Source organism: Salmo salar, chromosome 09 (genome assembly GCF_965601325.2).
Source record: "Salmo salar chromosome 09, fSalSal1, whole genome shotgun sequence".
NCBI classification, from domain to species: Eukaryota; Metazoa; Chordata; class Actinopteri; order Salmoniformes; family Salmonidae; genus Salmo; species Salmo salar.
The window spans coordinates 66,395,933-66,408,310 of record NC_138299.1 but is presented as its reverse complement, the minus strand read 5'-3'; the positions used below and the strand labels follow the sequence as shown (position 1 = coordinate 66,408,310).

General features: G+C 40.1%; 1 protein-coding gene across 1 annotated transcript; it reads left to right on the top strand.

The window, feature by feature from the left end:
* Positions 1 to 7,266: 7,266 nt before the first annotated feature.
* Positions 7,267 to 11,975, top strand: LOC106611580 (tryptophan 2,3-dioxygenase A). Its single transcript, XM_014211938.3, has 12 exons — positions 7,267 to 7,424; positions 7,608 to 7,713; positions 7,891 to 7,981; positions 8,265 to 8,335; positions 8,877 to 9,004; positions 9,108 to 9,294; positions 9,421 to 9,528; positions 9,645 to 9,756; positions 9,872 to 9,929; positions 10,015 to 10,094; positions 10,621 to 10,711; positions 10,841 to 11,975. The coding sequence occupies exons 1-12, from the start codon at positions 7,387 to 7,389 to the stop codon at positions 10,992 to 10,994; spliced, it is 1,224 nt and encodes a 407-aa protein (XP_014067413.1). The 5' UTR covers positions 7,267 to 7,386; the 3' UTR covers positions 10,995 to 11,975.
* Positions 11,976 to 12,378: the final 403 nt, after the last annotated feature.

Sequence of the window (12,378 nt, the reverse complement as noted above, 5' to 3'; positions counted from 1 at the left end):
TTGTTCTGTCTTTGTCTTATCACACCTGGCTTCACTCACCAATCACTTGTTTATTATTTAACCTCTTACATCTAGACGTTCCGCTAGCGGAACACCTGCTCCAATATCCAATGATAGGTGTGGCGCGAATTACAAATTCCTCAAAAATACAAAAACTTCAATTTTTCAAACATATGACTATTTCACAGCATTTTAAAGACAATACTCTCCTTTATCTAACCACACTGTCCGATTTCAAAAAGGCTTTACAGCGAAAGCAAAACATTAGATTATGTCAGCAGAGTACCAAGCCAGAAATAATCAGACTACCCATTTTTCAAGCTAGCCTGTTAGGGCTAGGGGGCAGTATTGACACGGCTGGATAAAAAACATACCCGATTTAATCTGGTTACCACTCCTACCCAGTAACTAGAATATGCATATACTTATTACATATGGATAGAAAACACCCTAAAGTTTCTAAAACTGTTTGAATGGTGTCTGTGAGTATAACAGAACTCAAATGGCAGGTCAAAACCTGAGAGATTCCTTTACAGGAAGTGGCCTGTCTGACCATTTCTTGAACTTCTTTTCCATCTCTATCTTTTACTAAGGATCTCTGCTCTAACGTGACACTTCCTACGTCGTCCATAGGCGCTCAGAGCCCGGGAAAAAACAGAATGTCGTCATCCCAGCCCCAGGCTGAAACACATTATCGCCTTTCTCAAGTGGCCGATCAAGGGACTGTGGGCTTAGGCGCATGCCCTGGCCGCCCCCGTCTTTGTGATTTTTCCTCTGTTTGCCGAAAAGGAGATTCCCGGTCGGAATATTATCGTTTTTTTACGAGAAAAATTGCATAAAAATTGATTTTAAACAGCGGTTGACATGCTTCGAAGTACGGTAATGGAATATTTAGAATTTTTTTGTCACGAATTGCGCCATGCGCACGACCCTGATTTACCATTTCGGATAGTGTCTGGGACGCACAAACAAAATGCCGCTATTCGGATATAACGATGGATTATTTTGGACCAAACCAACATTTGTTATTGAAGTAGCAGTCCTGGGAGTGCATTCTGACGAAGACAACAAAAGGTAATCAAACTTTTATAATAGTAAATCTGATTTTGGTGAAGGCTAAACTTGCCGGGTGTCTAAATAGCTAGCCCGTGATGGCTGGGCTATGTACTTAGAATATTGCAAAATGTGCTTTCACCAAAAAGCTATTTTAAAATCGGACATATCGAGTGCATAGAGGAGTTCTGTATCTATAATTCTTAAAATAATTGTTATGCTTTTTGTGAACGTTTATCGTGAGTAATTTAGTAAATTTTTAGCAAATTCCCCGGAAGTTTGCGGGGGGTATGCTAGTTCTGAACGTCACATGCTAATGTAAAAAGCTGGTTTTTGATATAAATATGAACTTGATTGAACAAAACATGCATGTATTGTATAACATAATGTCCTAGGGTTGTCATCTGATGAAGATCATCAAAGGTGAGTGCTGCATTTAGCTGTCTTCTGGGTTTTGGTGACATCTCAGTTAAAACATTACACTGGTCCCTCTTTTCTCTCTCTTCTTTATTGGCATGTTATAACCAGCAGCACACAGCAATGCTGCCCATATTTTATTTTTATGAGAGCTTTGCATTCAGAAATGCAAGCTGCCTCACTTTTGAGGGGCTGATGCAGTTTCTTCTCTCAGTAATTATTTGTCCTGTTTTTAAGAAGGCCCTCTCAGAGGGAACAGATGTGGCTACTATGCACAGTCTCCCTGTCATGACTTTAGTAAGCCGTGGGTAGACTGAGGCCTTGTTCTTCCACCAGCTCAGAGGATCTGCAGATCTTTTGAGGAGGGGCTACTCCAAATAGGATCAGACCTCCATTATGGCATCATGCTGAGTGATTCCTTCATGCTGCATCCCCAGTTGCTCTCTCATCAAACAGCATCCATTCATTGAATTAGTTAATTCTATTCATTTAAATCTTCTGATTATTCATATCATTATTTAAAGAGATTCATCACTTCTGATATGCGAGCCAGCTCCCAACATTCACCAACAAGGGCTGGCTCTTAGATTTAACTTTTTTTTATTTTTATTTTTTAATGTAACATTTTAGTCATTTTAGCAGATGCTCTTATCCAGAGCGACTTACAGTAGTGAATGCATACATTTCTTTCTCTGTACTGGTCCCCCGTGGGAATCGAACCCACAACCCTGGCGTTGCAAACACCATGCTCTACCAACTGAGCTACACGGGATTACTTAGAGCCGACTCGTTCGCGAATGACCCATCACCAATAGACTACTGCTAATGTGAGTTTACGCAGTTCCAACATAATCCAAAGGTGGCAGCCTAAAATCACAATCCTGCTATATTGCACGTGACTAGAACATTATTTCATGCAAAACATTAATTTGTGATCTAGGCTGCCACCCTTTGGATTGTTTTGGAACTGCACAGTGCCCACAGCATGACTAGCTCACGTTAGTTAGTAGTAGTGACCAACATCAACATGAGGCTTTTTTTTATTGCCCATCAAATATTGGACACGTTTTATGAAAACACTGCAACAAAATAATGATACAAATACTTTTTCCAACAATTTTTCTTCATGGAATATTACGAATATTACGATATAGTTATGCACTTGTAATTTGTACTTGCTAATAGATTTTTTTATAAATATTAACACCATATTCCATGGGTTTACTGACCACAATCCATTGAATTAATACTAAAAAGTGTTGATTATTTGGCATCAGGAGAGCACAGCGCATGGAGGAAAGCAGTGAGATGTGTAACATAGCGTTGTGTTTCTGCAAAATGTTCACTGCTCGCGTGCGAGGCCCCCAGATTGATTGTGCAATCAATCTGTAACACTTCAGAGGTCCAGATTGAAAAGAGACCCTAGTATTTTATCATGATCCATTTTTGTTAGACAGATTTATGCTTTCATACTTTGTCTCCCCCTAAAGGCTATAGCGAGAAGAAAGCAGGTCTGTGATGTTATTTTGTTTTCAGATGTCAGTCCTCCTGTCTGTCAAGGAGGCTTTGATGTGAATCCCATAACATGTGATTAAATAAAAAAAAACGCCCCTCCAGACCATGATGGGGACACAGCTCCTTTTATACCACATGGTCTGGACGGGCCAAGCAAATAATAAGGCCAGCACATACAGATCCCACTTTACAGTTATACCTATCATTATTTATTTGTATGGAGTTACGTAGGCAGGTAAAGTGTAGGTACACATTGCTATACTTACCACTAGTAGGTCCTATAGCGATTTTGTGTAACATGTTGACATTTCTATACATCATATATATAAACAAACTGAAATATATTGTGGCTCACTAATGAATTATTGTTATTATACGAGTTCTCACTTGTGAGTTTTTTTTGCAAATTCTTGAAAATTGCAAACGGGTAGTTGTAAGTAGGCTACTATGTAACACCTGTACCTATACTATAATTCCACTTTACCCACAATATGTAACTACTATGTAAATACTACTAGGTAATTAGATACACGTTTTGTGGTGTGACTGATGTGGTTTATCCATTTGTCATCTAGGGAAAAAAAGCAGTGCTGAATGTCTGCAACAACTGTCGATGTCTAGGGAACACCAATAGGAGCTTCAACAGACAATATGGACGGCCCAGAATAGTAGATCAAAGGTACAGCTATGTCAAGGTTGTGTCAATGAGGTTCTCAGAAAACAAAATACATAAAAACTATGACATTTCAGCAAGTCAAAGGATGAGTATGGCTTAGATTACTCATTAACCGAACTACAAATATTGAAACACTGATTCCCTAGTAGCTCATTGAAAGTTATACTCAAATAAGTGGCAGTTCATTAGAGTTAATGCTCTATTCAAAAACATCTGCTTTAGCCTACATCCGCATAGATGTTGTTTTGACAGTGTCGGAGGTGAAACTGCGTTAGAGCTGTCAAATTCACAAGCGGCTCATTGCTTTATACCTAAAGCAGACATCGCCATTGGCTGCACGGAGTCGCATTAATGACATAAATATGTGGTTGATTGCGAACATAGGTTGCTAAAATGTCTGTTTAGTTTGGAATGGGCTCAGTGAATTTGTTATCGATAAAAAAATATATATATTTTTTTATTTCACCTTTATTTAACCAGGTAGGCAAGTTGAGAACAAGTTCTCATTTACAATTGCGACCTGGCCAAGATAAAGCAAAGCAGTTCGACAACATACAACAACACAGAATTACACATGGAGTAAAACAAATATACAGTCAATAATACAGTAGAAAAATAAGTCTATGTACAATGTGAGCAAATGAGGCGAGATAAGGGAGGTAAATGCAAAAAAAAGTCCATGGTGGCAAAGTAAATACAATATAGCAAGTAAAACACTGGAATGGTAGATTTGTAGTAGAAGAAAGTGCAAAGTAGAAAAAGAGTTAATGGGGTGCAAAGGAGCAAAATAAAATAAATAAATACAGTAGGGGAAGAGGTAGTTGTTTGGGATAAATTATAGATGGGCTATGTACAGGTGCAGTGATCTGTGAGCTGATCTGACAGCTGGTGCTTAAAGCTAGTGAGGGAGATAAGTGTTTCCAGTTTCAGAGATTTTTGTAGTTCGTTCCAGTCATTGGCAGCAGAGAACTGGAAAGAGAGACGGCCAAAGGAGGAATTGGCTTTGGGGGTGACCAGAGAGATATACCTGCTGGAGCGCGTGCTACAGGTGGGTGCTGCTATGGTGACCAGTGAGCGGAGATAAGGGGGGACTTTACCTAGCAGGGTCTTGTAGATGACCTGGAGCCAGTGGGTTTGGCAACGATTATGAAGCGAAGGCCAGCCAACGAGAGTGTACAGGTCGCAGTGGTGGGTAGTATATGGGGCTTTGGTGACAAAACGGATGGCACTGTGATAGACTGCATCCAGTTTGTTGAGTAGGGTATTGGAGGCTATTTTGTAAATGACATCGCCAAAGTCGAGGATCGGTAGGATGGTCAGTTTTACGAGGGTATGTTTGGCAGCATGAGTGAAGGAAGATTTGTTGCGAAATAGGAAGCCAATTCTTGATTTAACTTTGGATTGGAGTTGTTTGATGTGAGTCTGGAAGGAGAGTTTACAGTCTAACCAGACACCTAGGTATTTGTAGTTGTCCACATATTCTAAGTCAGAACCGTCCAGAGTAGTGATGCAAGACAGGCGGGCAGGTGCAGGCAGCGATCGGTTGAAGAGCATGCATTTAGTTTTACTTGTATTTAGGAGCAGTTGGAGGCCACGGAAGGAGAGTTGTATGGCATTGAAGCTCGTCTGGAGGGTTGTTAACACAGTGTCCAAAGAAGGGCCAGAAGTATACAGAATGGTGTCGTCTGCGTAGAAGTGGATCAGAGACTCACCAGCAGCAAGAGCGACATCATTGATGTATACAGAGAAAAGATTTGGCCCAAGAATTGAACCCTGTGGCACCCCCATAGAGACTGCCAGAGGTCCGGACAACAGGCCCTCCGATTTGACACACTGAACTCTATCAGAGAAGTAGTTGGTGAACCAGGCGATGCAATCATTAGAGAAACCAAGGCTATTGAGTCTGCCGATGAGGATGTGGTGATTGACAGAGTCGAAAGCTTTGGCCAGGTTAATGAAAACGGCAGCACAGTATTGTTTCTTATCGATGGCGGTTACGATATCGTTTAGGACCTTGAGCGTGGCTGAGGTGCACCCATGACCAGCTCTGAAACCAGATTGCATAGCGGAGAAGGTGCGGTGGGATTCGAAATGGTCGGTAATCTGTTTGTTGACTTGGCTTTCGAAGACCTTAGAAAGGCAGGGTAGGATGGATATAGGTCTATAGCAATTTGGGTCAAGAGTGTCCCCTCCTTTGAAGAGGGGGATAACAGCAGCTGCTTTCCAATCTATGGGAATCTCAGACGACACGAAAGAGAGGTTGAACAGGCTAGTAATAGGGGTTGCAATAATTTTGGCAGATAATTTTAGAAAGAAAGGGTCCAGATTGTCTAGCCCGGCTGATTTGTAGGGGTCCAGATTTTGCAGCTCTTTCAGAACATCAGCTGAATGGATTTGGGAGAAGGAGAAATGGGGAAGGCTTGGGTGAGTAGCTGTGGGGGGTGCAGTGCTGTTGACTGCAGTAGGGGTAGCCAGGTGGAAAGCATGGCCAGCCATAGAAAAATGCTTATTGAAATTCTCAATTATAGTGGGTTTATCTGTGGTGACAGAGTTTCCTATCCTCAGTGCAGTGGGCAGTTGGGAGGTGTTCTTATTCTCCATGGACTTTACAATGTCCCAGAACTTTTATGAATTTGTGTTGCAGGAAGCAAATTTCTGCTTGAAAAAGCTAGCCTTAGCTTTTCTAACTGCATGTGTATATTGGTTTCTAACTTCCCTGAAAAGTTGCATATCACAGGGGCTGTTTGATGCTAATGCAGAATGCCATAGGATGTTTTTGTGTTGGTTAAGGGCAGTCAGGTCTGGGGAGAACCAAGGGCTATATCTGTTCCTGGTTCTAAATTTCTTGAATGGGGCATGCTTATTTAAGATGGTGAGGAAGGCATTTAAAAAAAATAACCAGGCATCCTCTACTGACGGGATGAGATCAATATCCTTCCAGGATACCAGGGCCAGGTCGATTAGAAAGGCTTGCTCGCTGAAATGTTTCAGGGAGCGTTTGACAGTGATGAGTGGAGGTCGTTTGACTGCGGACCCATTACGGATGCAGGCAATGAGGCAGTGATCGCTGAGATCTTGGTTGAAAACAGCAGAGGTGTATTTAGAGGGCAAATTGGTTAGGATGATATCTATGAGGGTGCCAGTGTTTACGGCTTTGGGGTGGTACCTGGTGGGTTCATTAATAATTTGTGTGAGATTGAGGGCGTCAAGCTTGGATTGTAGGGTGGCTGGGGTGTTAAGCGTGTCCCAGTTTAGGTCACCTAGTAGCACGAGCTCTGAAGATAGATGGGGGGCAATCAGTTCACATATGGTGTCCAGAGCACAGCTGGGGGCCGAGGGTGGTCTATAGCAGGCGGCAACAGTGAGAGACTTGTTTTTAGAGAGATGGATTTTTAAAAGTAGAAGTTCAAATTGTTTGGGTACAGACCTGGATAGTAGGACAGAACTCTGCAGGCTATCTCTGCAGTAGATTGCAACACCGCACCCTTTGGCCGTTCTATCTTGTCTGAAAACGTTGTAGTTAGGGATGAAGATTTCAGATTTCAAAATGAAGTTCATCCAGTGAGTTCACCTAAGAGAAGGCAAACAAGAACAGTTCAAATGACGCAAATGGAGGTGGGCCGGATGTTGAAATAGCCTATAAATACTTGGGTTTTCACAGAGTTTGAGTAAACCAACGGAATAAGATAACATTTTTGCTTTCATTTTGGATCATTTGGATAACCATGAGTGGTGGATGTCCATACTTCGAGAAAAGGCACTTGTACGTATTCATTATTGCGTTTCAAATTCTGTTTTTATTTGAAAAGAAATTGTAACAAAGGCATCATATAATGATTCTAAATAAATAAATAAATAAATGCTATAGTTATATTTATTATTATTATTAATTATTGTATGACATTAGCAAATCAATACCACTACATTTGTCTTTTTCATTCCCAAGGCTATTCAAGAGCAAGCTGCATCTAGAAGAGGAAGAGGAAGATGACTCTCAAGAAGGAATCAACAAGGCCAGCAAAGGTGGCATCATCTATGGTGACTACCTTCAGGTAAAGCATTCACCATCGTTATCTAGTTTAATCTAACTTCATCTTCTACAAGGTTTTTGACATGGTATGTTTTTTCTGCGGATAGAAGCTATGGCCAACATAAGGGATGGAAATGAAGTACAATTTTAAATAAGGGTTAGCTGTAGTACTAAATGAAATAAATGTGTTCCATTATAGCTTGACAAGGTCGTGACGGCCCAAGTTCTTCAGAGTGAACTGAAGGGGAACAAAATCCACGATGAGCATCTTTTCATTGTCACACATCAAGGCACAGTATATGTTTGTGGTCAAATATCATCAAGATTTGAGACTCAATAATGGAATTGTAATCATAGTATGCATGCATTCCCTTATCACAGGGATTGGGGTCTGTTCCATTTGAAATCCAGTCAATTCAAGAAATGAGTTTAACCTTTAATTGTAGTTGCACCTACTTTTGGAAGACTTGGAAAAGCAATTCACTATCAACTTTCCATCAACAAATGATCAATTTTATTGCATTGCAAAGGTGGGACATTATGATTAATTGCATTTTTATCATTTTATTTCAGCTTATGAACTCTGGTTCAAGCAGATTCTATGGGAACTGGATTCAGTGCGAGAGATTTTCATCAGTGGACATGTAAGCACCTTAGAAAGCAAGAGTACACTGGCAAACATTTTCTTTGTGTAATAAAAGTTATACAATTGTTGATTTCAATCCCAGCAAATTGTTTTTCTTTTGTAAATATTTAAATGTAACCTTTATTTAACTAGGCAAGTCAGTTAAGAACAAATTCTTATTTACAATGATGGCCCACTGGGGAACAATGGGTTAACTGCCTTGTTCAGGGGCAGAACGACAGATTTTTACCTTGTCAGCTCAGGATTCAAGCAACCAATCAAGCAACCTTTCGGTTACTGGCCCAACGCTCTAACCACAAGGCTACCTGCCGCCCCAACATATAATTCATAAACACTTAAAATACAATATGAATCAGTTTTTACCTCATTAAGCCATGAAATTTAAACAATGTCAATGACCTAAGTCTTTGTTTGTGGGCGTGAAAAGGTGGGCTTTTATCTGTCCAATGCAGTCCAAATGCAGGGACCCTTTTTGCATCAGGAGCGCCCCCTAGAGGCCAGAAAGTTAGAGCTCATCTTTAATAGTAATGTTTCACCAGGTTCGCGATGAACGTAACATGCTGAAGGTCAACACCCGCATACACAGGATTGTTATGATCTTCAGGCTGCTGGTCGACCAGTTCGCTGTACTCGAGACAATGACCGCCTTGGACTTCTATGACTTCAGGTAAGCCCCATAGATAACCCATGGAGAATCTTTAGCTTTTATAAACCTTATAAAATGATACCCTCTTTACATATTTAACACACATTACTTTTGTGTGTTGTAGAGAGTACCTGTCCCCTGCCTCCGGGTTCCAAAGTCTCCAGTTCCGTCTGTTGGAGAACAAGATTGGGGTCCCTGACAACCTGAGAGTCCCCTACAACAGGCGCCACTACAGGGACAACTTCAAAGGACATGAGAGTGAGATGCTGCTTAGATCTGAGAAGGAGCCTTGTCTGCTGAAATTGGTGGAGGTGTGTGAAAAGCAAAAAAAATACTGAAACATTTTAAAATAGACCCCGTTTAAATACTTAGTAATATTATTTCCCGCACTTGATATTATAGCACTATTGAGCAATTCTGTTTGTTGTTCTATTTAGAAATGGCTGGAAAGAACCCCAGGTCTTGAAGAGGATGGGTTTAACTTTTGGGTTAAACTGGAAGCCAACATCTTTGAAGGATTGAGTCTTGAAAAAAATAAAATAGAGGTATTGGCTGTTTCAAAATAATCTAGTACCAAAAACTCACAACATCGCTTCTCATTAGGTTACTTAAAGATAAAATAATCTGTCCAAAAACTACAAGATTTTTTGTCCTTTGGCAGAAAATGCAAGACTCTGAAGAGAAGGAGGAGATGATGGAAGAGATGACAAAACAAAAAGAGCTATTTACTTCTCTGTTTGATGTCAAAAGACATGAGCATCTTTTGGGCAAAGGTGAGTGTTTAGCACCTAGTGCCAACACAAACTGCCTCAACAATTCAGTCCCAATAAATAGTTTAAAACTACAGAACCCAGGTCTAAGAAACCATCTCACTTCCTGTTGTTTCAGGTGAGAGACGGATCTCCTACAAAGCTCTCCAAGGAGCTCTGATGATCTACTTCTACAGGTAAGAAGGGTTTCTTACAGTTATTTTAGACAGGCTTGTGTTTGTTCACCATTTGAGATGTAATTACTACATTGTGGATTGTTAGGGAGGAGCCCAGGTTCCAGGTTCCCTTCCAACTCCTGTCCAACCTGATGGACATTGATACCCTCATGACAAAATGGAGATGTAAGTAACACCAAAACATATTGTATGTAAAGAACAGTTTACTTCACCACATTTCACTCAATCAGTGTCTGCATGTACAGGTTTCCCTTACACCATTTGTATTTTCTACTAGATTACATGCTTTGAACTGTTTAAACCAGTGGTATTCAAAGTCAGGGTCGCGGGGGGAACTGCAGTGGGGTGAGAAAAACAAAATACAAATTAAAAGGACAGATTATTATTGTATGGGATCAATATACAAACGTTTTTGAGAAAGATCATTTGAAAATTATTGAGTAAATATATTTACTGGTTTCTTTTCATTTTGATAAGATATGAAAATGCAATTAATTAAGGTTATTTGTTAATGTAAACCATTTTAGGGTTGAGATTAGATTTGGGGTGGGGTTGTGAGAAATTCTTTGGGGAAAAAAATGGTGTCCCCACTGAAAAAGTTTGAATACCACTGGTCTAGACTATAATTTCACTGTCAATTGACCTGGAACGGTTATATTTACAAGTGCAATATTTATCCTATGTGTCTCAGACAACCACGTGTGCATGGTGCACAGAATGATTGGCAGCAAAGCAGGCACTGGAGGCTCATCTGGCTACCACTACCTGCGCTCTACTGTCAGGTATGTCATGTCTGTCATATATGATTAGCTATTGAAATAAACTGCATCCAAATCTAGAGTTACTGTCAAGCATATCATTATATACCCCTTCAAGTAGCTAAGTAGGTGTTTTTCTTCTCTCACACACAGTGATCGCTACAAAGTCTTTGTGGATCTCTTCAACCTGGCTATGTTTTTGATACCTCGGCATTGGGTGCCCAAACTAGACCCCAATGAGCACACCTTTCTGTTTACCGCAGAGTACTGTGACAGCTCCTACTGCAGTAGTGAGGATTCAGACTAGGAGACTGTCTCAACTGTCTAAAGTGGTCGGTGCAGACTGAGGAAAGGTGCCAATGAGAGGAAGCCACTTTAGACCTAAGAACATCTACATAATCTAGAGTGTCATATAAACTAGCTATGACCTGGTAAAGTCTCACCTACACCAATAAAGGGACAAGTAACATAGTATATCATCATAACCACAAAGGCATCCCTCCCCCTCAGAACAGAACAGCCTCAATTTGTTGGTACATGGACTCTACAAGGTGTTGAAAGTGTTCCACAAGGGGATGCTGGCCCATGTTGACTCCAATACTTCCCACAGTTGTGTCGACTTGGCTGAACGTCCTTTGGGTGGTGGGCCATTCTTGAAACACAAGGGAAAATGTTGAGCGTTAAAAAAAACAGCAGCGTTGCAGTTCTTGACACAAACCAGTGTGCCTGGTACCTACTACCGTACACAATCTATGTCTCAATTATCTCAAAGGTTATAAAATGTTTTTTTTTTTTTACCTATCTCATCCCCTGCATCTACACTGATTGAAGTGGATTTAACAGGTGACGTAAATAAGGGATCATAGCTTTCACCTGGTTAGTCTATGTCATGGAAAAAGCACGTGCTCTTAATGTTCTGTATACTCAGGGTATAATATATATTGTTTATATAATATTGTGCTGTATTTAAAGTATGAAAAAGTGTGATATAATCCTGTACATAGCCTAATGAATGATAATCATGAACCCTTCCATGTACTTGAGTTATTCTGAATGTGTACCCTAAATAAGTGTATTGTTAATCTTTTTTAGAGTAATATTATGTTTTTGTACAGTACTTCGATATTGGTGCATTGGGTGTTTATGTGATGTTAGAGAAATGATACGTAGACTTTATTCAACACGTAGTGATAACATCAGCATAGAAATTATCACGACTTCAAAGTAATATATTTTTGTATCAGAAGAATATAAAATGTATGTCTCAATAAAAATATGTTATTGAAAAGTTTGCGAGAATTTCTTTTTTAACCTCCATGGGAATTGTCTTAAAAGATTCCTTGAAGGGTTGATTGAGAAGTCGGCAGTATACTGAACACATGAATCCCTTTAAAGAACAAATGTCATCCAAGGCTCACAGGAAGATTGAAGTAACATTCTGCAATACCTAGAGAAAGGAATGAGGATGAAGAAAAGGGGGAGAGTTTACATAAACAACCACATAGGTCACCTAAGGGCTATATTCTATCAGATCCACACTAGCTGACACCCGCATAGCAGTTATTTTGGTGGTGTAGGAGATGGAACTGCCCCTAATGAAAAAGTAATACGGAATTGCTACACAAAACCTATATTTGTGCAGTAGTGACTGTTGTAGGGATTGTCAAATCAAATCAAATCAAATGTATTTA